Source organism: Rhipicephalus sanguineus, chromosome 4 (genome assembly GCF_013339695.2).
Source record: "Rhipicephalus sanguineus isolate Rsan-2018 chromosome 4, BIME_Rsan_1.4, whole genome shotgun sequence".
Lineage (NCBI taxonomy): Eukaryota > Metazoa > Arthropoda > Arachnida > Ixodida > Ixodidae > Rhipicephalus > Rhipicephalus sanguineus.
In genome coordinates this window covers 208,924,718-208,951,438 of record NC_051179.1, presented here as the reverse complement: position 1 = coordinate 208,951,438, position 26,721 = coordinate 208,924,718, and the positions used below count along the sequence as shown (strand labels likewise).

The following is a 26,721-nucleotide window of genomic DNA, read 5'->3' as shown; positions in this document are numbered from 1 at the left end:
AATGTTTGAGGCCCGTGTACTTAGATTTAGGTGCACGTTAAAGAACCCCAGGTGGTCGAAATTTTCGGAGCCCTCCACTACGGCGTCTCTCATAATCATATCGTGGTTTTGGGACGTTAAACCCCAGATATTATTATTATTAATATTGAGGTTTTGGATAATAATATGCACGCTTTGATACTGAATATGAAGTTCAACTAAATTAAATTAAATGTGTTACTCGTACCATTTGTGGTCTTTTTCCTTCCTTTTAAAATTCATTGACAAATTTAATCAAAAGTGGACAAGTAACTCATCATAACTTTGAAACGTAGAGATATATTACCATGCTCTGGCTCACTGGAGCTTGTAGATAGCGATTAAATAACGTAGTCTCAGTGCGCAAGGAACTACGTAGACGGTATTTTGTCACCCTTTTTTTACACCCGTTCGCATAACATTCCTATGCCTAAATGATTGGTGTCCTCTTTATTCCTAACTGATTACAGGCCCAGACCAAATCCCGAGGAAAACAACAACGTCTTGCCTACAACAACAGTGCAGAAAATTTTCAGCGTCGAGCAGGGAGCCGGCAAGCTGAGCAACTCAGAAAACGTCGGAACACCAGTACCTGAGTCAATATTTACCAAGCCCCTGTTTTACGTCACTGCACTGACGCACCTGATCTTCTTCTACGTCATCAATCTCTTTGCCAGCATATCTGTGGACACGATTCTAAGCAAAGGCATTCCCGTCATTCTTGCTATTACCATCGCACCTTCGGTGTCTGTGCTAGATTGTGTTGGCCGCGTCCTGATGCCGTTGGTGACTGAGAAGGGACACGTGAAGAGATCGACCCTTGTAATGATGGACTACTTATTTATTGGCGTAGGATTTATCCTCATTTCTTTTATCCGGACTTATCCTCCAATGCTGGTCACGTGTCTCGGTTTTGGCGTCTTCAGTGGTCATGCTATTGCTGTGCACAACTCGCTCATGGGTGATGTTGTTGGAGCAGACCAACTGAACTTGAGCAACGTTATTGTGACGTGCATTGCCACAGTATCCTTCCTTACGAAGCCTCTCCTTTTTGGTGAGTCTTGCTTTCTTACTTTTTCCTATAGAAAGTAGTCGGTAATACGAGACATATTCAGCTAGTAATGACCGCTTGATTACTTTAAGCATTCGTGGGTCTCAACAAGGTTGTACCCATGCAGGGTTATGTAGTGGTTGCTTCTGGAGAAAATATTGATGGGATCTAGTAGTCAGCTTTTCGGCAGAAGCAGATGACCACTTCGGCGAAATCCTCCACTTCAGCCAGTTGCCGATTGCGAGCTGTGATCAGATTTTGTGATCGAATAATGAGATGCCGAAGTTCATCCAGATTTTTCTAGTTTACAGACTTACAGAAATGAGCAAGTGAAATGTTATTCAATGACATTAAGGCTTCTAATATGGCCGCGTAAATATGCGTAATGATGAGCGGAGTGGTAAATCTAGTATCTAGTAGTAATGCCGAGATCTAGCAGCAGTACCGAGAACTGCTATTTGATCGACAACTCAAAATAAGCGGTCTGACAAGTATATATCGTTTTGATGTACGCTTCAATATCCACTCTAATGTAACATACAACTCTGGACATTGCAAATCGTGTGCGAGATGGGTGCCATGAATGGTTGACGAGCAACACAGAGAGGAAAGTATGTCAAGTGGGCAAACAATTTTGGGCCACTGTCGACAAAGCAGCGACGACCTGTTTTCCCATGTTGCAGTTACGCCACGAGATGTCGATGTAGTGCGCTAACACAGAAACAAGAGGGAATAGGTAATGAGAGACGCCATTCTTGCTCATCGAAACATAGAAAAAGAATTTAAAGCACTCCCTGTCAACACCTTCGATGCCCAGGTGGCGAACTTCAATGCAAATGGATTAAAAAGGTGGTGTAGAGTTGTGTTTGTGCAATTATGAAAAATAATTTAGGTATACGGGACAAGACACCCGTCATAAGAAAAACTAACGGTAATTATTTTCTTCACAGCAATATGACCCTTACTCAATGAATAACCTCGTATTTAATAAATTTTTCTATTCGGAAGAGCAGACGCTCTATTACAAAGGAAACGCGGACTGCATTATACACAATTACGTTTGTCACTGGACCACCAAGGCGTGGTGCCCCGTAAATATAAAAGGTTAACAGAAGTGCCCGCCAACAATATAAACCTGATATTTTTTATGTAATAGGCCAAAAGATATGAATCAAGATCTATAATATTAGTTTGGTATTATGTAGACAAAAGCGGTATCTCTAAATTTGCAGATGACGAGGTGACAACAGAAATCGTAACTCTTACTGCTATCACATGGTTCACTTAACGCGAGAGCGTTAAAGAGCTCGCTTCGCAGAAATTCCAGTGTCGGTGTGGGCGTCGTTGTTTGTGAGCGAAAAGCCATCTTGGCCGTGACAAAAAAGTTGAGAGAGATGCAAATAAAATAAATAATAAAAATCTTTTCCCAGCCGTCTGCGTGGCAACCAGGTGTTCTACCACAGAGCCACGCTATTTCTTGATACTGCTTCGGAAAAAAAAACACTATATAAATGTCATGTAGTGCAAGGAGTCTCCTTAAGACATGTTATATCGCATGGAAGAAGTGTAGACTAGCGCCAGGTGTCAAAACATGCGAATTGCGCATCGAGTGGGTGTTTTAAAGGCCCACCCATTACAAAGCACTCAGACATATTTAATCATCATGATCTGCAAAATCATCAACAAAGTGAGCAGCTGCGTAGGTTCGCGTGTTGCTTTACGGACGCGTAGTGGGCCGTTCGCTGATTCGCAAAAGGAATAATTTTAGCGTAGTGGGCACTTAAGAACTGTACTTAAGAACTGGCTTTCTAGCATACTTTGAAACGGCCGATGTTACGCGCACAGTCGTTCGTTTCCTTACGGCACGGTTGAGGCATGCACCGAGGACCGAAGCCAGGGGCTAGCAATTGAGAATGGGATGCGCACGAGGCCCGATTACGCTATCGCGTTCTACTCTTGAAGGCGAAGCGCAAGCGTCCTCCAACCTTTCTTTCAGTCGACAAAGTTTGGCGAAATCAAAATTTTGTTGCTCTCTTACTCATGCCAGTAATTCTAGCTGCCGGATGCATATCTCCGTTTTGGAAGTTCTCTTACCCCTTTTCCTGCGCTGGATTATTCATATTAGCCGTCCAACCGGAGCTCTGTGTTTGTTGCAGCTGCTCGCTATGCTTGGACTACCACTACTTGTCGCTATGGCATGAATCACAATTAATGAATTGTGGATCAAGTGGCGTTTCACCGATGCATTCGTATATTTGGGGCGGATTCGTTGAGAAATGGGAGGGAATTACGCAGGTTATGTTAAGCAAGTTCAGGTGGAATTTATAATTGGTCAGCAGAGGCATGGACGTTTTGTAAATCAACGTCAGGTAGTCAGAAGCAAACTTTTTATAGTTTTCATCTATTTCATTCTGTTCCTTTTATCAAATGCGAGCGACTAACCTGGCGCCCGAAAACACTAGATGTCATAAATCTCGGCAGTAACACTAGAATGTAAGCTTGTGCGCCGTCAGCGCTACCAACCCGCTGAACTTGCTGCACTTGTCAATATAATACTGTTTAATTACAACCAAGAAGACAAGTGGTTCTCTTCGATGTTGTGTAATGTGATATCATTATATAAATGCGATTCTATAGAGATTAATGCACAGAAAAATAAGGTTTAGCAGTATCGGAACTCACAACGGTTTGCGATAGGGAGCAAGGCACTGGAACTGGTAAAGTAATACGTCTACTTGGGACAGGTATTAGGCGCCGATACAAACCACGAGAATGAAATAACTAAAATAATTAGAGTGATTTGGAGCGATTCGGCACGTATTCTTAGATAAAGCATGCTAGCTTGCCAATATCCCTGAAAGGAATAGTATATAATAGCTGCTTCGTACCGGTACTCTCCTACGGGGCAGAAATCTGGAGGCTTGCAAAAGAGGTTCAATTTAAGTTCAGGACGGCACTTTATGTCAATAAAATTCAGTTGAAAGTCTGCGCTTGTCCTGTTTGTTTGCTTTTTGTAGCCGTGTTTTTTGCGCCGTTTAGCTTCAGTCCCACTCACGTTTTTCTCTCATGGTTCTGAGAGTAATGCAGGAGATTCTGAGCACCACCCGATGGATGGCTTGGATGACGTATCATGACGGCCAAGAAGCAGTCTAGTAACCAGCCTCTTCGGGAGCGTTCGGGCTAATGAATCAAAACTCGCGCTATGGGAGCGCATATGCTCAACAGAATGCGTTGGCGGGCTAGTTGGTGAGAATCCATATTGCTTTTTTAGCGCAAAAAACGACACCACAAGAAAGAAGACGGAACACAACGCTACTCTCAACTGACATGGTTTATTGCGTCACTCCACTCTTTATAGCCACCAGATACCGGTAGGACATGCGCCGTGCACCCTATGCGCACAACCTCCACACCTTGGACACCTGAGCGCAATCATGAAAGCGAATCCAAAAAACAAATTTCAGAGGAAAACAAGGTAATGGAAGGCACACTAATGCACTGCGACCCCAATGATTGAATGAAAAAAGTTTCTGATAATTCTCGGGCCATGGTGTCACGACTCTTCTTTAAGATAGTGTTTAGTCTAAACAAGGCTTGACCATTGCATTTTTTGCAGTGTTGAGCTAAATGTGAGCCTGTACCAGTCGGCAGGGATCGCTCATGTTCTTTAAGGCGCTCATTCACACAGCGACCTGACTGACCTACTGAATTCTGGTGGGTGCAGCTTCTGCTACAACTTCGGTCGAGGTCCTCGCCGAGGAAGGACGCAACGGAAGCCGACGCTGGTGGTTACCATGTTCTCGATGATGTCTGTGTTCCTGACGAAGTTGCGCATTTGTTAAGGAAAGGTCCGAAGTTTAGCACGGCAACTTTCCTTAACAAATGTTGTTGTTTCCTGATACATCTACGGTAATATAATGACCTATGAATGTACCATGTTTGGTCGTCATATTGCGCATGGCAGCAGTTGATGTGCCAAAACGTAAGGATCACAAACTTGTGCCTATTGATCTACTTGAAAAAAAAAGTTGCGCATTTGTTAAGAAAAGATCCGAAGTTTAGCACGGAACCAAGTATTCCTGCACGTGAGCTGCTGGCATTGAACCGGCGCATCTCAAGGAAAGCTGAACTGGAAGACCAGGAACGGTGCCTCCTTGATGGAGTGGATACCATGTCGTTTTTGATAGGCAACCTGAAAGAATTTGCAGATTTGAAATGTTGTTGTTTTCTGATACATCTACGGTAATATAATTACCTATGAATGTACCATGTTTGGTCGTCATATTGCGCATGGCAGCAGTTGATGTGCCAAAACGTAAGGATCACAAACTTGTGCCTATTGATCTACTTCAAAAAAAAAGTTGCGCATTTGTTAAGGAAAGGTCCGAAGTTTAGCACGGAACCAAGTATTCCTGCACATGAGCTGCTGGCATTGAACCGGCGCATCTCAAGGAAAGCTGAACTGGAAGACCAGGAACGGTGCCTCCTTGATGGAGTGGATACCTTGCGTAGGACTGTCAACAAGGACTCCCCACCTTCGTCGGCTCTGATCAAGAAAACGGTGTCGTTTTTCAAAGACAATGAACTTCGGTTGTTATTAAGTGACAAGGAGGGTAATTTTGTAGTAGCCCCGGCTGCAGTCTTCAACGAGAAAGCCATCCAGGCTGTCAACAAGAACTTCATTCCATTCACAGCGAAACCTCACAAGGTAAAAAGCAAAGCTAGTTTCCTTGTTGGATAACGTAGGCCTCACCAAACTTGCAAAAGGTGTCGCATAATGCAAGGTGCTCGCTCTTGAAGTTTTTTTCGCTGCTAAGACGCACAAATTGGATGTGCCTTTCCGTACAATAGTCAGTGAAAACAATTGTTGGCAGATATTAGTTAGCCGCTTTTTGCAAAAACAGTTGAATCAGCTGACCATTGAAGATCCTTTCGGCACAAAAAACTCCTCCGATGTTGTCTCCTTTCTGAGAGACAACCACTCAGTTGTCAACGTTTTTTCTATGGACGTCGAAGATTTATATTATTCGATACCGCACGATGAGCTTTTTCGCTGTGTGATAACCTGCATCGAAGAAAATGGCGAGTTAGACTTTCCCAATGCTACTGGAATGTCATCAGCAAAATTCTTGTCCGTTCTTGAGTTTTATCTAAGTGCAACTTTTATCTCGTTCAAAAACCAGCTATTTATTTTAAAAAAGGGTGAGTGTATTGGTTCGTGTGTGGTGCCTGATCTTTGTAATAGTTTTTTATCCTTTGTCGACCGTGCTCTTAAGAGTGTTTTAGACAATGACCTATACCAGATTTTTAGATATATTGACGATTTCCTTGTTGTGATAAAACAAACTAACCACGAAGGCTGTGGCGCAGTAGCTGATATTTTATCTCTGTTCACGGACAACGGAAAGGGTTTAACCTTCACACATGAGCTCACAAAGGACGGCAATCTGCAGTTTCTGGATCTACAACTTTCCTTACAAGCAGGTCATGCCTTCTGGTTGTACTCGCCGCGTGCACGTAAGGGTCTTCTGCCATACGAGTCTGCGCACTCTAAGGTTGTGAAACGTGCCATTGCCATGATGTCTCTTGAATTATCAATAATGAAATCGTGCCATCACACAGCTAACGAGAGCTTTAACGCGCAGTTAAAAAGGTTGCAGGATGCGCGTTACCCAAGGGTGGTAGTGACGTCGGTCTCTGAAGTTTTGCTTCAGAAGCTGAAAGGCAAGCGCCAGAGGTGTAGAAACGACACGGAGAACAAGCCTGTAGTAGTGCCGTATTGCCATAATGTGGCTCACAATCTTAAGGATGTGGCCACTAGGTACCAAATCCCGGTTGTATTTTCTGCCCCCTCCCCCTCCGGAAACTGTCTATGCTGTGCAGGCGTGTTTGTAAAGAAAACAAAAAGCCGCAATGTGAAAAGAGACACCAGAAGTTTTTGAGTGCAGCGTAGGGGTGGTCTACAAGATTTCACTTTCTTGTGGCAATGTGTATGTAGGTCAGTCAGGCCGCTGTGTGAATGAGCGCCTTAAAGAACATGAGCGATCCCTGCCGACCGGTACAGGCTCACATTTAGCTCAACACTGCAAAAAAATGCAATTGTCAAGCCTTGTTTAGACTAACCACTATCTTCAAAAAGAGTCGTGACACCACCACCCGAGAATTATCAGAAGCATTTTTCATTCAATCATTGGGGTCGCAGTGCATTAGTGTGCCTTCCATTACCTTGTTTTCCTCTGAATTTTGTTTTTTTTTATTCGCTTTCATGATTGCGCTCAGGTGTCCAAGGCGTGGTGGTTGTGCGCATAGAGTGCACGGCGCATGTCCTACCGGTATCTCGCTGCTATAAAGAGTGGAGTGACGCAATAAACCATGTCAGTTGAGAGTAGTGCTGTGTTCCGTCTTCTTTCTTGTGGTTTCGTTTTTTGCGCTAAAAAAGCAATATGGAGCGCATATGCTTTTATATCGGGGCCTGCTATCTCAATTTCGACACACCGCAGAAATATGAAGCATCTTTAGTGGCGGTTTCCTTTCTGCGGACAATAATTTAGCAGTCTCGACCTGGAAGCATATCCCACTCAAGATGAACAATTATATCGGGGACGGCTTATCTTCCCCATAAAAGAAGTTGTGTTCTTCGTGTTCTGTATGAATCCTTGCAGCATTTTTATTCCACCGCTTGTTGTATGGTCATTCTCTTTTTGTGAAGACTCTGTTGGCCTCCGATATGTCGGTGTTTATGCCGTATTAGTGCCAGTAAAATTCACTGTTTCTAAATCCTTTTCTTCAGCAATGGCCAGTCAAGATTTCGTAATGCCTGCCGTGAGCGCCCTAATCGAGTTTCACTATGTAAACTTGGCTACCATGATAACGGTCCCTTTGAGTAAGCGTTTCAATACATGTACTTTTGCTGAGATTCCAAAGATTTCCGTAGTAATCATCCATTTTGGCTCCCTTTCCTGGTTTTCGCATATTATTGAAGCAATATACTTTTAAGCACTGACGGAGAAGGTCTTCAGTCGTTTGTCTGCATTTACGCTTGCAGTGCTGAGCAGCGCAATGTGATCTGCAATACCTGTAGATTAGCCAGATACTCGTCGTAAAATACCGCCCTTGATCATCCAAAATTTAAGAGCTTTAATAGTCCTTCTCAGCACGCAGGCACTAATAATACAGGTAATGTGTCCCGTTGCCGCATCCCGCTTTTATTGCTGCTCTTCCCTTTTTCTTATGCAGAATTAATGGAACTTCGGAGTCTTATATTTGGAAAAGTATTCACGCATACTTTCTGCACACATTGGCAATAAATTGCTTCTATGAGAGCTGGCATCACTACTAAGACAATTCGTTTTATCGTAATGTATGAAAGTAATTTAAGAGGTTATCTCTTGTTTCGCATATTTTCCGGTTCACAGATGACCTAAACAATGTCACATATATTTTGTTATACGCCTTCCCGAAACCATCCTGTTCTCCTCGTAGAGCGTGACCAAGTTTGTAGAGCGTGACCTGACTGTTTTGAAGATTGATTTGTTCCATACTTACTGTGTAAGCTGAAAAGATTATAATTCTTCAGCGTTCCTATTCTATTCACTTTCATGGAAATATTATAGCTTACATTATTGCAACTGTCGCATACACTCGGTCACCGGACGCAGAGTTTAAAGGGCCGCAAGCTGTTTCTGTATAATAGCTTTTCCATTATTCATTCAATCGCCCGCACTGTCTTTTTACGGCAACGTCGCAAGTGGTGCATGAAATTTCTCTGTCCAATTCACTACTACGTCCAGTCGAGGCTATATGTGTGCCCTGCGTATTGTGCAGTTCAGCACAGACATTTCCGCTGCCTGTAGCACATCCTGGAGAGTGCTTCAGACATTGAACTATTAATTTCTACCGCATATTATTTCGGTTCTCATGCCGAGCTTTCTGTTCAGCTATATGGCGCATTGTCTGTTTTTTTCTGCAGTTTCTGCAAATCACTGGCTTGGTCGCTATAATAATGACTGTAATTGACTTCTTTCTTTTACCAGTCTTTACAAGGGAACGTTACACATGTTTGTCTCTACATGCAACTTTTCTTGTCTTGTGCCATGCAGGTTTCTTCAGGGACATGCAGGGATCTTATGACAACCTGTACCGCATCATGAGTGGCCTCATGTTCCTCAATGCTTTAGTCTGGCTAGTCGTAAACCTTACGGACAGGTTCCGTAAGAAGCGAACGTGGACAACGAGAGATTCTCAGCTCCAGCTGTGCGATCTTCCTACGCTCACCGGCTACCAAGTCATGGATTTGACTTCGTTGATGGCGTGATAACGCTCGCGCTGAACCACACGCGTTTCACCACGTAGCCAACTGCAAGTAGCCGAACACTTGAGGCGTAGCGCGACAATTAATAGAAAGCATAGCGAAATCTCATGTATGTTCCTGTCTGTCGGGACTTTTCAGGGAATGTCGTTTTTGATAGGCAACCTGAAAGAATTTGCAGATTTGAAATGTTGTTGTTTTCTGATACATCTACGGTAATATAATTACCTATGAATGTACCATGTTTGGTCGTCATATTGCTCATGGCAGCTGTTGATGTGCCAAAACGTAAGGATCACAAACTTGTGCCTATTGATCTACTTCAAAAAAAAAAGATTAGGTTTTAGGAACAGAAATTCCTGTTTCAGCTTGGAAAACATTAAGCTGGTTTTTCTATCTACACATGTGAGGGTTTGCATAGCTACTTTATATGTTCCTGATCCAATTGTTCTTACCTTTATGCCTGCAAATTTCCAGCGTCGGATATGTCGCTTTTAACCATCGGTTTGTGTCTTACCGTTCTTATTTTTTCTCTAGATTTACGCTTAACATGATTGTGCCGAGTGTTTGGTAATAATGTCAATCACGATGGTTCGCAGCTGATGGTGCAGTGAATATGCTGAATATAAATTTTGTGTAGAGTAGTGTGTTAAACGCACGTTACGTGGAATTCTTGCTGCACACCAGTGCTGCCACAAACACTTGGCCTTTATAATTAATAAATTGATCTGAACTATGCGCAAAAGCAAAATCTTGCAGCGCTCAACACAACTTTTTCGGTGAATTATTGTTTTAAGATTCTGCGTCTGCATATCTGTCCGTAGCTTCTCGCTTCCTACGCACCTCTGTAGATTTGTCATAGATCAATGAAGGCACTGCAGTCAAGTCTGTGATAACTGTGTAGACATTGAGGTGATTGACACCACGTCACAGCAATGTCAGTACAGTGTTAATGTTAGGTATTCTTACACTTATTGTTTATGTGATCTTACCTTTTTAGTGATTGAAAACATTTTATTCGCGCGAAAGTATAGTTTAGGCTAGTATAACTCGTTGTTGGGCTAGTTGGTGCATTGCATCCAGGAAATATATCCAGCCAGAAACAGACGAACACAGGAAGCTTTCCTGTCTCCTTCCCCATTTCCTGCGTTCGCGTGTTTTGCTGGATATATTTCCTGGATAGTTAGACGTGCGCTTACGCAAATCCGGAGTGACGTCGCCTAGTAGTACGGTTCTTCTAATGTGAAGGTTGTTTAGAGGAGCCCCTAATCTGTGTTCGATGTGCCTAAAAGCGTTCAAGGGTAATGATGAATTTTAAACTAAGATTCGGACAGTGTATTTGACACTCATTGAGCTTAAACTGTGCTATTAAGAAACTCTTCTTGTGTGTTTTGCGTTGTGTACTTGCCAATTTCTTTTTGCGCCATATTAACAGAAATACGTATCCCAGAATAGCAATCGCAGAGAACGATGATTCTTCCATGCTTATGTCATCGGAAGTCACAAACACAGTGTAGCGATCCTGTCTCAGCTTCCGATGTGCAGTGGGACGTGCAGATCGAAACGTTTGTGATCTCAGCACGCACAAACGCGTCGCGATTCAAACTTGTGCTTTGACAAGGCTGAGTGCTGACCAGCTCAACCCACTGATCGAAAGTTGACTGCAATTAGCACCCGAAAAAGGTGCCTTTGCTGAGTCTTGGGACACCCAGACGTCGCGGTGTCTGACTGCTTGCAACTTTCCAGCTTAACCACCACTTAACAGGTGTATTGTTGGAGCCCCTTTCGATAACCGGGTTACAGTAATGAATCAATACATTGACAAGTGACGTCATTCACTTAGTGGAGTCTATATAGTAGTTGGAGAGGGGTTGTTCTGCTGAACACCTGTTCAGGACTGTTCTGAGTACTATGTTGAGAGGCGAAATAAACTAACGTTTTTTTTGGCGAAGAATATGTCAAACATAAACGATGGCATGCGGAGGGTTTTACTGAATGAAAAAGTTGCAAGGTGTGTGAATAAAATTTTCTCGGACTTTAAGGATTCTGTTCTGCTGCAGAACATTCGACAGTATTATTAATCCGAAGTTCTACACTTTGCTAAGATCATGTTCGTTTGCGTCACCGCTAAGCGTTTTTGTATTTGTGCGTGTGTTACTATAGCGCAATTGTAATTTTCCTGTCGAACACGTCAGCCGTATTATGTTGAGTACCTTTATCGTTTAGTGCTACTATTCTTCGTTATCGTGTTGCTTGTTTTAAAATTTATCAGGCACGTTAGTTTTCATCATGAGAAGTTCGTGGATGTTGGGGCTCTTTTTGGTTGTACTCTTGGCCGTGCTAGTCAGCTACTTGCCCAAAATGTTCAATTTTCATAGAAGATTTTCATCACAGCTCACGTGCATTTCCGGCAGTCGAGATTGAAAACCATTTTAAAAAGTATTGTATTTACGTGCGCTGGGTCATCCAATGTATATTAATATATGTCATTGTCTGTGTTATCTAAAATAAAGCATTTTACTATCTCTTCATTCATTTCTTACGTGATAAAGCCATTGGCATAGTGGCAGTTATGTTTTGATCAATCTCTGTATACCGCAAGTATTGAACTGATGTTCCACGTGGCAACCTCAATTCTATTTTTAGTTGTAAATGTCTGTTAAAATCAGCCGCTACTTCACCGTATTACGAAAACCGAGTGGTGTACTAATTTTTCTTTCTTCAACATTTGCGTTAAAGCACACCATGCTAACTCTTTCAAAGTCTTGTACTGTGGCATCAGCAACAAGACATTTGCAGCAAACAGCACAGAGCAGTCAAGCAATCAAGCAATCATTTACGCAAATTAAAATTCCAAGTCGAACTTGAGCCACAATAACACAAAATTGTAGCGTAGATTTTTCGTCAATTCTTTTTATTGCATATCGCGAAGTTTGCTCGAGACGCACTGTGACTTTTGATTTGAAAAGGACATTTGTTAGTTATTTTAATGCTTTCAGCGTTCTTTAGAAACCAGCGCCAGTTTCACACCCATGGTCAACTGCATTCGTGGCCCGACCCCCATGATCGTTCACTTTAACGCAGTGGTGGAAACAGCACGGCGCCACGATGTAGATGTGCTTGTGCTTTCGTTCGCTACCGGCTGTGCCTGCAGAACTACAATTACGGGTGATATTAATATTATTGGTGACCCGGCACAGGCAATGCCTTGTGACACTGCACAAAGGCAAAGAGCAAGTTCTAAGAGTTTTCCCATTGTCGGGGATCGTCCTGAGACATCGCCTCAGAACCACCCGAACGTTCGTTTCAGCACCCCCAGAAGGCGCTGTGCTCCACGTACCTGCCTGTGCAGCGTTCACTTACATCCAAATAATTTGGTTTAGGTAACCAGGTAAGGACTAACTAATGACACATTAGTCGATAGTCATAAAGATCCGCGTTAGGGGGCCTCTTATCATGAAGCCTGTTCCGAACATACATTAGTTGTAAGCTTTTGCATAAACGAAAGGGTGCGCTTGTGGGCGGCAACTTCGGGGTTTTAATGTACGCGGATGAAACTGTTTCTTTTTTTTCTTTTTTTGCCTACAGCCTGAGCAATGTACAACTTTTATTGGTTATACGTGAAACAAGGCACAAAGTTCTGGGATTTTGGTTTTATTATTGGAAAGTGCTTTAATACTGTTTAATTATCCAATGGATCTGCCAGTCGCCATATATACAGCTAAATATAAACAGACTGGCCGCAGCGGCCACATTTCGATGCAGGCGAAATGCTAGAAGCCCGTTCACATATTTAGGTGCACGTTAAAAAACACCAGGTGGTCCAAATTTCCGGAGCCCTCCACTACGGCGTTCCCCATAAGCGTATCGTGGTTTTGGGACGTTAAACCCCAGATTTGAGACGTTTTGGCACGTTAAACCCCAAATATTATTAAATATAAAAATACTACATCAGTGCGGACATGTGGTGTCTATAATGGAGTATGAATCAAAGAAGCGAATAGGAAATTGAGATGAGAGAGAAGAGGAAATCAAGAGAAAAGTAAGGGACAAGGTCATCACGAAGCAGATCTTTATGAGGATACGATAAATGTTTAGTAGCACGAGAGCCGTGAAAATCAGTAATTGTTTCCGTAATAACGCACGCTAACTCGCCACTTTGCATGAGGTCTGAGGTGCACAGGGGACTGGAGGTAGATCAAAGACGGAGGGCATAGCACACAGATGAAGTGGCATCCAACGGCAAACAAATGTTCGGCATTCTTCCATGCACCTTAGGCTCGGAGTATAATCTTCTTCTAAAAAAGTCGAAGGAATATAAATGAAAAGAGATGGGTAGATACAGTATTTAAGCGTTTGCGCAGAAGATATGGACACGCCGAGTGGAAAAAGAAAGAGTGCACTAACCACTAAACATTGCATGAAGGTCGTTCAAAACTGCTTTGAAAACGGGTTAAGGGGAAGATTGGAGACGCAGAAGGGGCGTACTCGGTGCGAGCAATCGCAAACAAACGAGAAATAGAATTATACTGGAGAGTAAAGAGGATGATTAAAAGGGAGAAGCTTCATCATTGAGAAAGCCGTTACTTGTTGCTGGAAGCCAGATCAGTGTGTCTGTGGGCGCGCAGCTATTGGCCGCGAGATCGAGCGGAGTCGCCGCCTGGCGGCTACTGGCTGAATCGCGCCTAGTGTGGATTGCTCCATGCGTCGTCTGCTAGCCGCGTTGTGTTTGCATGTGCGCGTACATCATGCAGAGCCTCAAAAGGCGGTTTGTTCCGTTGCGTTGGTGCAACTTTAACCGCTCGTACGTATGCCTAACACGGTGTAAACAAGCATTTGGGCTTGATCGGCTGTATATGTACTGTAATAAGATCAGTGAGTGCACTTGTCGAGAGTGCTGTGTGTGGTCGTCGTACCGTCCGTTCACGAGAGTTATATCAGTGTAGGTGCCGCTCTGTGGTTCAAGCGCATTGCAAAGTGCACTTGGCGTTGCCATAAAGATGAGAAGTAATAAATCTCTTGTGAATATAGCCTTTTAGCGGCTCGGTGGTTAAAAAAAAGGCTCTCATGCACTTGCGCGTTGTGGTTAAGTGTATAACTTCGGGACTGTCGTTTATTGGTTATGGGACGAGCTTTAGTTGTGTACGGTCCTGGTCCCACTGCAGAGAAATATTTCTGTCAAGTAACGTCTAACACTTCGGTACTTAAATTGTCCCCTAAACAGAACAGAAAATGGAATGACACGGAAATCGCAAAACTGAGTTGCCTTGCGCAATTATAACTTGTTGCGAAATGTATACAAAGACACCCGTGTACTTGCGAGGTAGCTTATGCCTGTCAAATTTGCGCTTTGGCAAGTTCAGTGTCGGAAGTGTGTCAGGCCTCAATCTTTTCCGCGAAAACCCTTAAAAAAAAGAGAGCAAGCGAGAAAAATATATTAATCAAGATCAGCAGTGGCGATAAACTCGCTCGCGCATTTTCATCGCTTACGTGGCGATTGAGGGCTCATAAAACGATACCCTTTACTATGCACCAGATCATGCATACACACTTGCCGCGTTGCGGTGCACGTACTTGCCCTGCGGAACACTGAGAACTGTTCTCTCGGCCGTGTAAACAGAATGGAACATGCGCGAACTACAAAAGGGTTCGGGGACTCTCGTTTAAACAGACTCATAGCCAAGCGCGAACAAACTTTGCATTCACAGCACAGACGGTACATGAATGACAAATATATTCCATGAATTAATTGTCTTCTTTCTCGATTGATTCTCGCTTAATTTTCCTGCGGAAGTGTAGGAAAATCAAAGCACAGGGAAGCTTCCCTGAGCGTTCGCTTACTGCGACTGTCTTCACGCTCGTAGTGCACAGCAGCAATAAGCATATAAATTCACACATTAGCCAAGTTATCGCTGACTACTCTCCATTCTTTCTCGTCCGCGAACGCTTGACTGCACCGTAGTCAAACTGCTTCACACCATCGCGTACTTGCTGCACACCATCGCGTACTTGGAAGGCGTCTTGCCGTTACGAAGCCTAACGAGCCACAGTCGGCGACGTTCAGCGTCGGTGGGATAAAAATGGAAGCTTATCCCTGGCTCTGTGCAGTATGTGCGGCATTGTGGCACCGAACAAAACCTCACCATCGATAACGAAGAGTTTTCTGTGGGTACGGAACACAAAATCACGATGTGAACACAGAACCCCCGTTCACTTACACACACACCACACGAAACCAGTATCCACACTAGCGGGGCGACGGTGCTGCCACCTATAGGTCGATCTCGCCGCGAATAGAAAGACGTTTGCGAACAAAGGCGATTTTAGGGGCGAAGCTCCTTATGGTGTGGGTCTGTCCCTCCTGTGTAGTATGTAGTAGTAGTAGTAGTAGTAGTAGTAGATAGTAGTAGATAGCCACCTCTAGTTCTTGGAGTGTTCACTAGATGGTGCTGTCGTAGCCACCTCTAGTTCTCAGAAAGACCCCTAGATGGCGCGGAGGCGCTCGCTGCGTTGCAGATGCGTGCTCTAGTCCCCCCCCCCTCTCTCGCCTCGCGAGGCCGACGCAGGCAGCGTCTGCCAGTGAGTTTCTTCGTTGAAAAAACCGACTGCTCGCGCTGCACAACCGTTCGCTGACCACCCCGCATATATAAGCACTGGATTTTGACCTCCAAGGTAGTGCCTGTGTGAAATTTCTCCTGTTCGTGATTAAACAATAAAAATTCACAGCGTACATGTAAAATTAAAGTGAGCTACAAGTCGCCATGACTCTCATCGACCCTTTAGTATAAACGCGCCCGATCTCACGTCGTTGATAATGTAGTGGGCGTGCCATTGGTGGAAGGCAATCGTTCGATTTAGTGCGGTGACGTGCGCTAGGGGGACCGTTGTAATGAAGGGACCACGTAAACCAACAGTACAATAAAAGTTTGATGTTTAATATATACACGGTGTTTCTCACGTGTTTACTTGATCATATACTGGGCGAATCACTCCGAGTATCCACGGTTTACCGATGATTCCCTCCGGAGCTTCGCCCCATTCATCATCATTCACCCCGTGGATATGCTGTGGATTTTTTTTTTGCTTACTATGTGCGAAGGCTGCGGAAACCATTCAGCGTATTGCAGTCTTATGTGAAGACATTCATCCGACATTCAATTAAGAAGTGAGTCTTCCCGATCTAGAAGGTTTCAAATATACGGTTGAGGAAAGGCTACAAAATGAGTGGCGGAAAACTATTGAATGTATCAAATAAGAATACTTTACAGTATCATGTGGGGGGAGAAGGGGAGGTTTAGAATTGCCATTTGTGCATTTCAAACTACACATTATAGGTATATTAAAGAAGTAAAGCGACCCTAACGCACGAATTTGGAGTTTGAAAGTGGCACTCGCACGTACTATGTTCGTAAATTGTGATTAACCGTTAGCCATCTCATTATCTTGCTCCTCACTCGCGGTATTGATCCTTGCTTTCCACCCCCCGAAAGCTTTCTGCACCTGACATGGCCTGGCACAGCTTCTAGGATCTGTATTGCACGCTTTGTGCACCTCACCTGCTATTGCCCAGCCTCCAGAATCGGCACACATTTGACCATGTGAAGTTTTCGTGAAATGATGTCTTCGTATGTAAAGTCATAGTTACGTCATGATGAGGCATATTATGACGTCATTAAGTCGTAAGCTCTGATCGTTCTTGTTGACACCGCCGCCGACGGTCATTTTTCTCGTTCGATTAGGCATTCGAGCCTTTCGCCTTAATATACATAGCTACTCACTTGAACTACCAACGGCAATTTCGCACCAGTTTGACGAAGCGTTTATACTAATTACTGTTTACACAAATTTCTACTAATTATATGACTTGAACCTTCATTTATGACAGTTTGATGTTCATTCTATAATGTAGAACCCTTAGCTTAACCCATTGCATCCTACACACACACACACACACACACACACACACGCGCACATACACACACACACACGCACACGCCCACCGCCATATGTGTGTGTGTTAAAAGCACACGCTTTTAACGTCCATCCATCCACCGCGGTGGAAATGAAGCACACGTGCTGCTGATAAGTGTGTTTGGATAATGGCGTAAACACGAGTTGTACAACTCCGCGGGGCACGTGCTCTTGTGGCAACATTTCCTTGGGTACTGCAGTCTTTTGATGCGTCTGCCAGCTACACTTGGCTCTGCATTTAGATCCTTTCTCTCGGTTATCGTGCCTGCTTTCGAAGGACTTTCAGCTGCGAATTCGTGCACCCACACGAACGACCTTCGCCTCATCGATCCTGATAGACGTTCACACACGTAGGGTAAGATGAACGTCTTCTATCTAAATATCAACCTCCATGCTCGCATTTGGCTGAGCGTCTGAGTGAACGCTATCCTAGCGCTTAGGCGGATAGCTGGTCGTGAGTATAAAATTCGTGTATATATATACATTGCCTGCTTGTTCTTTGCATTGACTATGAAAGTCGTTAATTGTGGGACAAGTTCTCCAAAAAAATTGTAACTAGGACTTGTTGCAACAGTACTGTAAAAAAATCGGAGCACAATCACAACGCAGACGAGTTCATGGTGCATTTCTTTCATGCTTACGCTGGCTTTTTCACACTGCTTCTACAGCGTTAATATTATTTTTTTTTTGTGGATATGTTTTGCTGCAGTGCATACGAAGGAACAGTTATTCGAAAGAGAGAGCTACAAATGATGTAACGGTAGGGAGATTAATCAGAATTGAAACTTGAGGTTTGCTACTTTGCTATGGCCATAAGGGGAAAAGGCAGTGAATGACCAAAGGACGAAGACAAAAATGCTAGTGGGGGAAAGATCGAAGAGAGAAAAGTCAGAATTAGGCCTTATCTCGCGTACTATTTATTTTCTAAACACGGATACCGCCCGAATCATGGCCGATCGCAAGGGGTGGCTTGCTCCAGCACAGTGTGATACCAGCCAGCCAACCAATATGCGCCGTGTATGACACTGCATTGCAGGAGAATTCATGTGCTATGACACTGCTTTGAGCACACGTGAATGTAGATTGTGTTTAACGTGTGTACTAACTTTTCTTAGGCGTGTCTCTTTGTGTCATACAAGCCCCGTCACCTGGCTGCTCATACAAGAGACGCAGCGGGTGGATATTGAAAGCCGTGTACGTAGAATCACGAAAACTGAAAGCATGCTGAGTCATGTCGCTTCCCAGGAACAAGATACGCGAAAAAATTGGAGCAGCTCTGCACTAGTAGTGCGAAGACCGAGGAATCGGCGGAGCCAGAGGCGTTGCCCTCCTCATTTCCCTTCTCCTCACCCTCACTTCCCTTTCCCACCCCTTGCTATACCATATCATTCAAGACTATGCTTGCTCTTTCTATATTTTCTATCTTTTTGTGGATGTTTCACTGTATCGCTTTCTATCTGTGTCTTTCTGTCTTTTCCTCTTATTTTTCCTTTTCTTTCATTCTCTGTCTCCCTTTCTCTTTCGCTCTTTCTCTTTCTTCCTGTACTTGTTCTCTCGCCTTCTATCTTTACTCTTTTTCTTCCCTTTCTTTTACACATTCTTTCTCTGTGTTTCTAACTTTTTCAGCGTTTTTTTCCTTTTCTATCTGTCTATTTCTCTTTTTCTACCGCCTTTTTTTCTCTCTCTCTGTGCCCTGTTCTCTCACCTGCTATCTTTTGCTCTCTTTCTTCTCTTTCTTTTTGTTATAATTCTCTCTTTGCCTCTTTTCTATGCATTTTTTTCTCTCTCTCTCTACTGGTTCTCTCGCCCATCAGACTTATTGCATTCCTCGCCGGAAAAATCGGCGCACGTGTCCTAGGAGCGAAGCAGAAGATGAAGAAGAGGATGAAGAGAGCAGGTGCCGGCTCACGATGATGATAGTTTTCGGATTCAGCAGGCATTACGACCGGCCTAAACTGCTTCCTGTACAACACGTGTGATCATATCCGCACAAATATGCAAAGTCGATGAAATTAACACCAGCAATATAAGGAACGTTGCTCCTTATACTGTTGCTCCTTAAGTGCTGACAAAAACGAAGACGATCATTTTTTTTTAGAAATGCTGTCTCCAACAACATGTCTGCTTTTACCACTGTTATTTTTCTACTTACAAAGTGAAATGCTTTGATGGCCAATGAAATATTTGACACGTCAGGATGAATTGATGGCTATCACTGCACTGGCACTCCATTTCATTCAGCACTGCACCACAGCAGAGTACGCTGAGACGGAAATGTTCGCCTTTGCTGATGGCAAAAGGCCAAGCACATTCTGGCACATTGTGGCTGGTCGCGTCAGTAGACGCACGGTACACAGGAGCTGATCGCCGCACTTTACTGAATTAATACAGTGCCGTTATCGTGCTAGGTGTCCGTGACTTTCGCGTCTCCATATACCGGCCATCGCCGATGTAGACGAGCCGTGGGTAATAGGAGAATCTTTCGGATGCTGGTTCCAATTTACCACCGATGACTCTGTCTGGAGTCCACGTGCTGCGCTTTCTCCACATGCAGAAGTTGACGAAGACCCACGCCAGCGACGTCGCCATGGCCACCGAGCCGCAGGCCACGAACAATAGGTCATAGGAGCCCAGCGTGTCACGAAAGTATCCTGCGGTGAATGAAAGTTGAGAGGTATTAAATAAGCACGTTTGATAATGCCACACAAATAAAAACAAATATATATATATATCAAAACGTTTATTGAGGGAAAAAAACGCCAGGCCTGCGCTGAAACCGCAGCACAGTCACAGCGAAAGCTGGAAGAGCGGCGTTTCTAGAGCTCTCTTGGGGCTACAATACAAGTAGACTAGAAAGGTACCCACTACGCCCAAAATCACAATTTTTGTGAAGTTGGGAAGCACCTACTAAGCCATTATTCGTCATTCTGCGGAGAAGCGAGGCACCAGCTACACCTCTGTAAGGCATTATGTGCACTTTGTTGACGCGACGACTGATGACGATGAAGAATTATGGCTCAGCCCTTTGTAATGGGTTGGAAGCTTTAAACGGCCAACCAGTTATGTAATTTGCATTCGGTGACGCCCGCTCGCTATTTCCCTCTCCCGTCATGCTGCATAACATACGTTGACGTGGGAGAGAGACGGGGGGGGGGCGAATAACTTTAATGAGACCCCGAGGAAATGGATCATGCGCTCATGGGCTTCCTTGGCAACCAATCCAAGTGCACTTGCGAGGAACCCACTACGTTATAAAGCATTGTAATTTTACTGACACCCCGAGGAAATGGATCTGCGCTTATAGGCTTCCTTGGCAACCAATACAAGTGCACTTGCGAGGAACCCACTACGCTCTAAATCATTCTAATTTTTGAGAAGTAGGGCAGCAGGCACTGTGCCATTTTTCGTCATTTTACGGAGATCCCTGGTACCTGCTAAACGCATGTAAAGCATTATGCGCACTTTGTTGATGCTGTGCCTGATGACGACGAAGAATTATGGCAGAGATCTTTGTAATGGGTTGGAAGCATTTCACAACCTACTCGTTGCGCAATTCGCATTGTGTGACGCCTCGTTACAGAATTCGCGTTGTGCGACGCTTGGTGCTTATTTTACTCTTCTACCACGCTATATTGCATATGCTAATGTGGTTCCTTGCCGACATGAAGCCTGTATAGACGATTTTCCGCAGCGGCGCACGGGCGCTGCCATGTTTGATCACGTGATCGTAACTGGCCTTCCCCCAGCCATTTGCCCCAGCCAACGCATTGGGCCAGCGAAGCGGCCGTGGCCGTACTACACAAGCTGGTTGCTGCAGGGTGTAAGCAAGTCACATGCTTGCGCAGCAAAACATAGTTCTACATGTAATCGCCTCAGAGTTGAAAACGTTGAGACATTTGCGTTTGTTTGGTACGTACCACGCCACAACGATAAGGGATATGTTTAATCTGCGTCGTATTTATGGTGTATGTCTTTAATTGTTGTATTAGCAACCACCAGTAGCTGGGGTTACAAGCCAACATGGCAGCACCCATGCAGACGCGACACCCCGCTTCGATCCGAACTCGCGCTTGCTACTCGCCCACTGTCTTCACAGCAATAAATAAATGGCAAAATCGGCCATCGCTTTGTGTCAACTCACGCTGGAGAAGAAACGTCAGGTATGCTTTGTCTTTATTATTGCGATCAGCTGTGTTTATTTAGGTATGCCTGCTAAGCCTTGTCTCGGACAATATGAGAATGAATCTTGGAAATACTGCAAAATACCGACGAGTACATCGCTCTCGAAGCTTCAGGACGTGAATATAAAGCAAATAAATGCGTAGGTTTTGAACTTACGGGCCACACAGCGCAGGACGACAACGTGATATGTTCGAGGCGGAAGGAAACTACATCCACAGGTGCCGCCATGTTTACTTTTCCGGCGCTGCCGTCTGCGCCGTCTGCTCGCTTTTACTCGTGTGCGCGCACACGCTATGGGAACGCCGAGCAGACGACGCGACGCGGATGGAGACATATTGAGCAGCGCTGCCAAAGGACACGGCAGGAGGATGGCCATGGAGACGGCCATGGTAGGGGGACGGCCACGGTGCGGTGGCGCCAGTGGCGCCATCTAGTTTGATTTAATAAACCAGCTGCGGAAAATCGTCTATAGGACCTTTTTGCAAAGCAGTTTCAAGCACCGGCATGGCTCAGTGGTTGAATACTGGGCTCCCACGCAGAGGGCCCAGGTTCGAACCTCGTTCCATCCAGAAATTTTTCTCTTATTTCGTTTTTTTTCTTATTTCGATCTATACTGGTTACGGACACCGGCGGCGGCGGCGGCGGCGGACAACTACGGCGCCAAAAACGGCCGGTGAAATGATCTCATAACAGCTTTCGCTGTAAAATAAAAGAAAAAAGTGTTTAGGGAGCGGGTGGGTGAGGCCCCTATTCCAGGGCTCCACTGGCTTGAGCGGCCCGCCGCGCCTGGTCGAGGAGTGCTAGTTGCACCACCCGATACCCACAGGCGAGCAAAGTCTCCCACTGCTCCCTTCCGGAAATTTTGCCGGCTATTTGCGGCGAGTTAATTTCGGGTGGCCTGTTCTGGCAATCCCACGTTATGTGGGCGAGAGTGGGCCTGCCTCCGCACCACGGACAGCTATCGCTGTACATTGTGGGGTGAATGGCATGTTTCAAAGAAAGGTTCGGATATGTATGTGTTTGTATACGGCGCCAGTCGTAAGAGTCCCGCCCGGATAGATCAGGGTGGGGTGGACTGTACTGTCGTCGCTCAAGCCGTTGGTGCTCAAGGATGTCTCGCGGTAAGAAAGGGCTTTCGTCGGAGTGGTCGGCCGCTCGGTTTATAAAAGCACGAGCTGCGCCGTCCGCTCTCTCATTGCCATCGAGTCCTGCGTGACCCGGGCACCAGATGATCGCATGGTCCTGCGTTAGGTCGGGTCCTAATAGGCGAATGGTGCTGTGTGGTAGTCTCCCGGTGAGAAAGAGTCTACATGCGACCTTGGAATCGGTAAGAATAAGTGATGATGGTCCTAGGATATCTTTAGTTTTAATAGCTAGCGCGATTGCTGAAGCTTCTGCGGTATTCGCGGACGCAGCTAGAGTAGTGGCGCATGTCAGAAGCCCTTGACTTGCGGCCGCTCCTACGACTGCAAGGGCGTACTTGTTGGTACCGCATCGGGCGACATCTGTGTACACCGTGTCAGGATTCCCCCCGAATTGCCGCTGTAACTTGCGAGCTCGAGCGCTTCTACGACCTTTGTGGTATTGTGGGCTCATGTTTTTGGGAATAGGGGCTACTAAGATCCTTTCACGTACCTGTTTAGCCATGAACTCCAGTTCTTCTCGCGCATACTGAGGACGAGATGGGTAAGCTACACGGCATAGCAATTTTCTTCCAGGAGCGGTTAAGCTAAGCCTTTCGCGTTGAGAAATGAGCACTGCCGCGCGTAGCTCCTCATAATTATTGTGGATACCGAGGGCTTCTAGGCGTTCAGTGGATGTTCCGATAGGTAGGCCGAGAGCCGCTTTGTACGATGTTCGGATCAACGCATCTAAGGCCTTTAGATCTGTCTTATTGGGGTCCTGGAAAGGAAGACTATATGTCAGCCGACTGAGGACAAAAGCCTGAACAAGCCGGAGCGTCTCAGCTTCCTTGAAACCTTTTCGGTGATAGGTGACTCTATAAATCATGCGGGAGATCTGCTTCACCGTTGTTCGGAGAGCTTTAGGACAAAAAAAAACAAACAAAAATGATCGTTTTGTTGCCATCTTCTGAACAGAATGCTAGGACTGTCATGACAGCTGTTGAACATAAGACAAAGTGTTTCCTTGCCGGCCTTCCGAAGGATGACAAACAACAGTTATAGTGGTCGACCACGCATGACGAAACAGACGTTGTGCGAAGCAACGTTTCTGGAAACGCTGGTACGAAGAGCCAAGGTAGGCGCTAGCTGGTTGTGCACAGCAACAGATTGCAGCGTGCTGCTTGCTCAGACGCACAATCAAAAACTTAAGAAAAACGCTTGCAAGAACAGCACAAGAGCGAACTAACAAGGATTTATTTAACGCATTCATGAAGAAACTATATTCGAAGAAAAATAAATGAATGAATGAATGAATGAATGAATGAATGAATGAATGAAAAATTTATTTCAGGAAAGGGGACGACTCTCTGCCGCAGTTCGGGATTAGGTATGGAAGGGATTGTTTGGCGAACAGCTTCAGCATTAAACTCGTATAGGATCTTTTTATTTCATCGCATGCATAAAATTGTACCCACATTGCATCCGCCTTCGGCCAATGCTCAGTAGAGTCGCTTTCTCAACAGATGGTCGTGCCCTTTTACACCACTTGAAACGGGCCACTTTGAATAGCATAACAAACGAGTCATTTTGTACTACATCAGATCATTCAGACGAAGGTTACGGTAAACGCAGCATCCGCACCACATGTGCTTGACAAATGAATTGCAGCCAGATATGCGATTTCAAGCACATCTCGTCGATGCCCACACTACCAGAAATTATGAAGAGCAGACCAACATCAGCTCATTTGTAGTAGCTCAGCTTTCTCTCAAGAATAAATAAATAAATAAATAAATAAATAAATAAATAAATAAATAAATAAAACATGGCTGATCCCTCTGTCATAGGAATCGGTATAACACAAAAATGAAACGTGTCCTCACAGACGTAGTTGAGCGTTTGTTGCGCATTTTTTCGCCCCAAGGGCGAAGGAATGACTGCTACAGCAACAAATTGTAATGTCACGCGAAGAACGGCAAGCAGCTTGAAACTTGCAACGCGCTGCTCAAGCAGAAAAGACTCACGGAACGAACATACAGAGAATGAGAGCGAACTAACTGTCACATTTGTAACTTATTTCTGCGTGAGCGCCGCGCTCCTTTCGCAAAAGCGGCCGCTGCAGTGAGCCAAGTGACCTTCGTGCTCTCAACGCGAGAAGTACAAACCACCGCGATCACGAGATAAGCGCACACACAAGCGACCACGCCCTGTGGACGCGGGCGCTAGTCTCAACGGAACGATCTTTCAAGCGCGCTCTTCCAGCCCCTCGCGCCATCTCGCTAGTGATAACGGAAACACGCTGTAACACAGATCTCTCAGTACAGCCACCGGCAAATGGTGTATCTAAATAGCTCGCCGTTAGCATTGCAAAGAACGTGCCGCCCGCGGCCGAATGGTATCGCGCTGCGGAGTGAGGGGTCGTAAGTTCGATTCCCGGTGACGGAACTTTTTCTTCTGTTTTTTTTCTTTGCCCACTGTTAGTCTTTGTATTTTACGTGATATCCGTGACGGAAATACGTCAGTGTAGCGGTGGTGGACCCCAGCATAAAATACTTTCGTGGTAATAAATAGCACGTGCGCTACTGATACTCCAAAAGGAAATATCAGTCCGCGTCTAAAAATGCAAGTAGCATAGGCACGAAACCCACTGTAATGACAGCTGATATGATATCGCTACATGCACATTGCTAGTCTCTGGAATCATGCCCGTGTGCGCCCTACGAGGATGTCGAAGAGCCGTCGCCGTTCGGGCTCTGCGCTCAATCGGTCAGCACTGCAACAGCTGTTTTAAAATATATCTTGTCTACAGCCTCGTTGAACAGGCGTCTTGTCGCTCCCGTAACATATCTGGTGGAGGTGGAACGTTCCCCGTCCTCGCCACGAAGCTTCGCATCGGCAGCACCGTCCGGTTTCGGACCCTTCACCTCCGGCAATATCAATATATTTGGATGGTCAACTCATTCCTCAGGTAAACGACATCAGAGTTCTAGGCCTCCACATTTCCAATAACGGCTCCAATTCTTTAGCTGTAGGTGCAATACGGAGGTCGGTGCAGAATATATCCGCCCTAAAAACAAGATTTCTAATCGCCATAGGGGCATCCGCGGGGCAGACACCCGCCGCCTTGTCCAAGTATTCTGCCCCTGTAAAATGACTTATTCCCTCCCTTATGCGCGCCTTTCATCTCTCTCGAGAGATTACGTAGATCGCCTCATCCGCACAGCATATAAAACTGCTATGCACCGGCAAGAGTACCACCACGAGCAAGTTCTTGTACTTGGACATTTTTCGCTGTTGTTGTTGATGTTGTTCTGCATTGTTCCTACTGACTCGATGTTAACCCAATTTGTTCTTACTTTGTTCTTACTTTGTATCGCCCCCCTTACAGAATGCCTCGGCGAGGCCTGTAAGGTACTTTTAAATAAATAAATAAATAAACTGCTCCAGTTGGGTGTGCATAACACGATTGATGAACTAGTCGAGGCACACCTCAATAACCAATATACCCGTCTTTCCCAGCCAGAAACAGGATGGTTGCTCCTTCAGCGCCTCAAACCAACCTCATAGGATGCACCACCCCAACGAATTCAGCTCACGAGTGCGTTAGCGACAGCCTCTACATCCCACCATTTCGCCAAAATACCCATCCAGCCCATAATCACGACCGGAGAATAGCCAGAGCTAGGTCGCTTCATAAGCGCTACGTCTCTTCGACCCCGGTCGCTTATGTGGATGCCGCAGAATACTCCCATCTTCCTGCCTTAGCAGTGGCAGTCTCAGACAACGCCCACAAACTACTTTGTTGCACCGCTTTCGACCGTGTCTCAACCAATCGAGGCTAAAGAAGCTGCGATTGGTTCAGCTATTGCTCACATTCAGTCGCAGTATATGTTCTATTACTCAAAAACGGCCATTTGTAATTTTGCTATCAGTCGAATTCATGCACCTGCCTACCATATCTTACAGTTCCTTTCACCTCCTAAACGAATAATCACTATTTTGTGGGTTCCAACGCATCGTGGACATCCGGGAATACAGCCGCCCATGAGGAAGCCGGAGCACTCGTC

At 45.1% G+C, this 26,721-nt stretch overlaps 2 protein-coding genes across 2 annotated transcripts in view; one reads left to right on the top strand and one right to left on the bottom strand.

Annotated features, from left to right (window-relative positions):
• LOC119391067 (monocarboxylate transporter 12) overlaps positions 1 to 11,902 on the top strand; it is a 136,447-nt gene extending 124,545 nt beyond the window's left edge. Inside the window, exons 7-8 of the mRNA XM_037658752.2 lie at positions 489 to 1,072; positions 9,169 to 11,902. Coding sequence (XP_037514680.1) covers positions 489 to 1,072; positions 9,169 to 9,383 — 799 coding nt within the window. The 3' untranslated portion in view covers positions 9,384 to 11,902. The remainder of the gene's footprint in view (positions 1 to 488; positions 1,073 to 9,168) is intronic.
• A 7,597-nt stretch (positions 11,903 to 19,499) lies between these two features.
• Positions 19,500 to 26,721, bottom strand: part of LOC119391068 (monocarboxylate transporter 9) — a 90,026-nt gene continuing 82,804 nt past the window's right edge. The window contains exon 6 of the mRNA XM_049415037.1: positions 19,500 to 19,999. Coding sequence (XP_049270994.1) covers positions 19,731 to 19,999 — 269 coding nt within the window. The 3' untranslated portion in view covers positions 19,500 to 19,730. The remainder of the gene's footprint in view (positions 20,000 to 26,721) is intronic.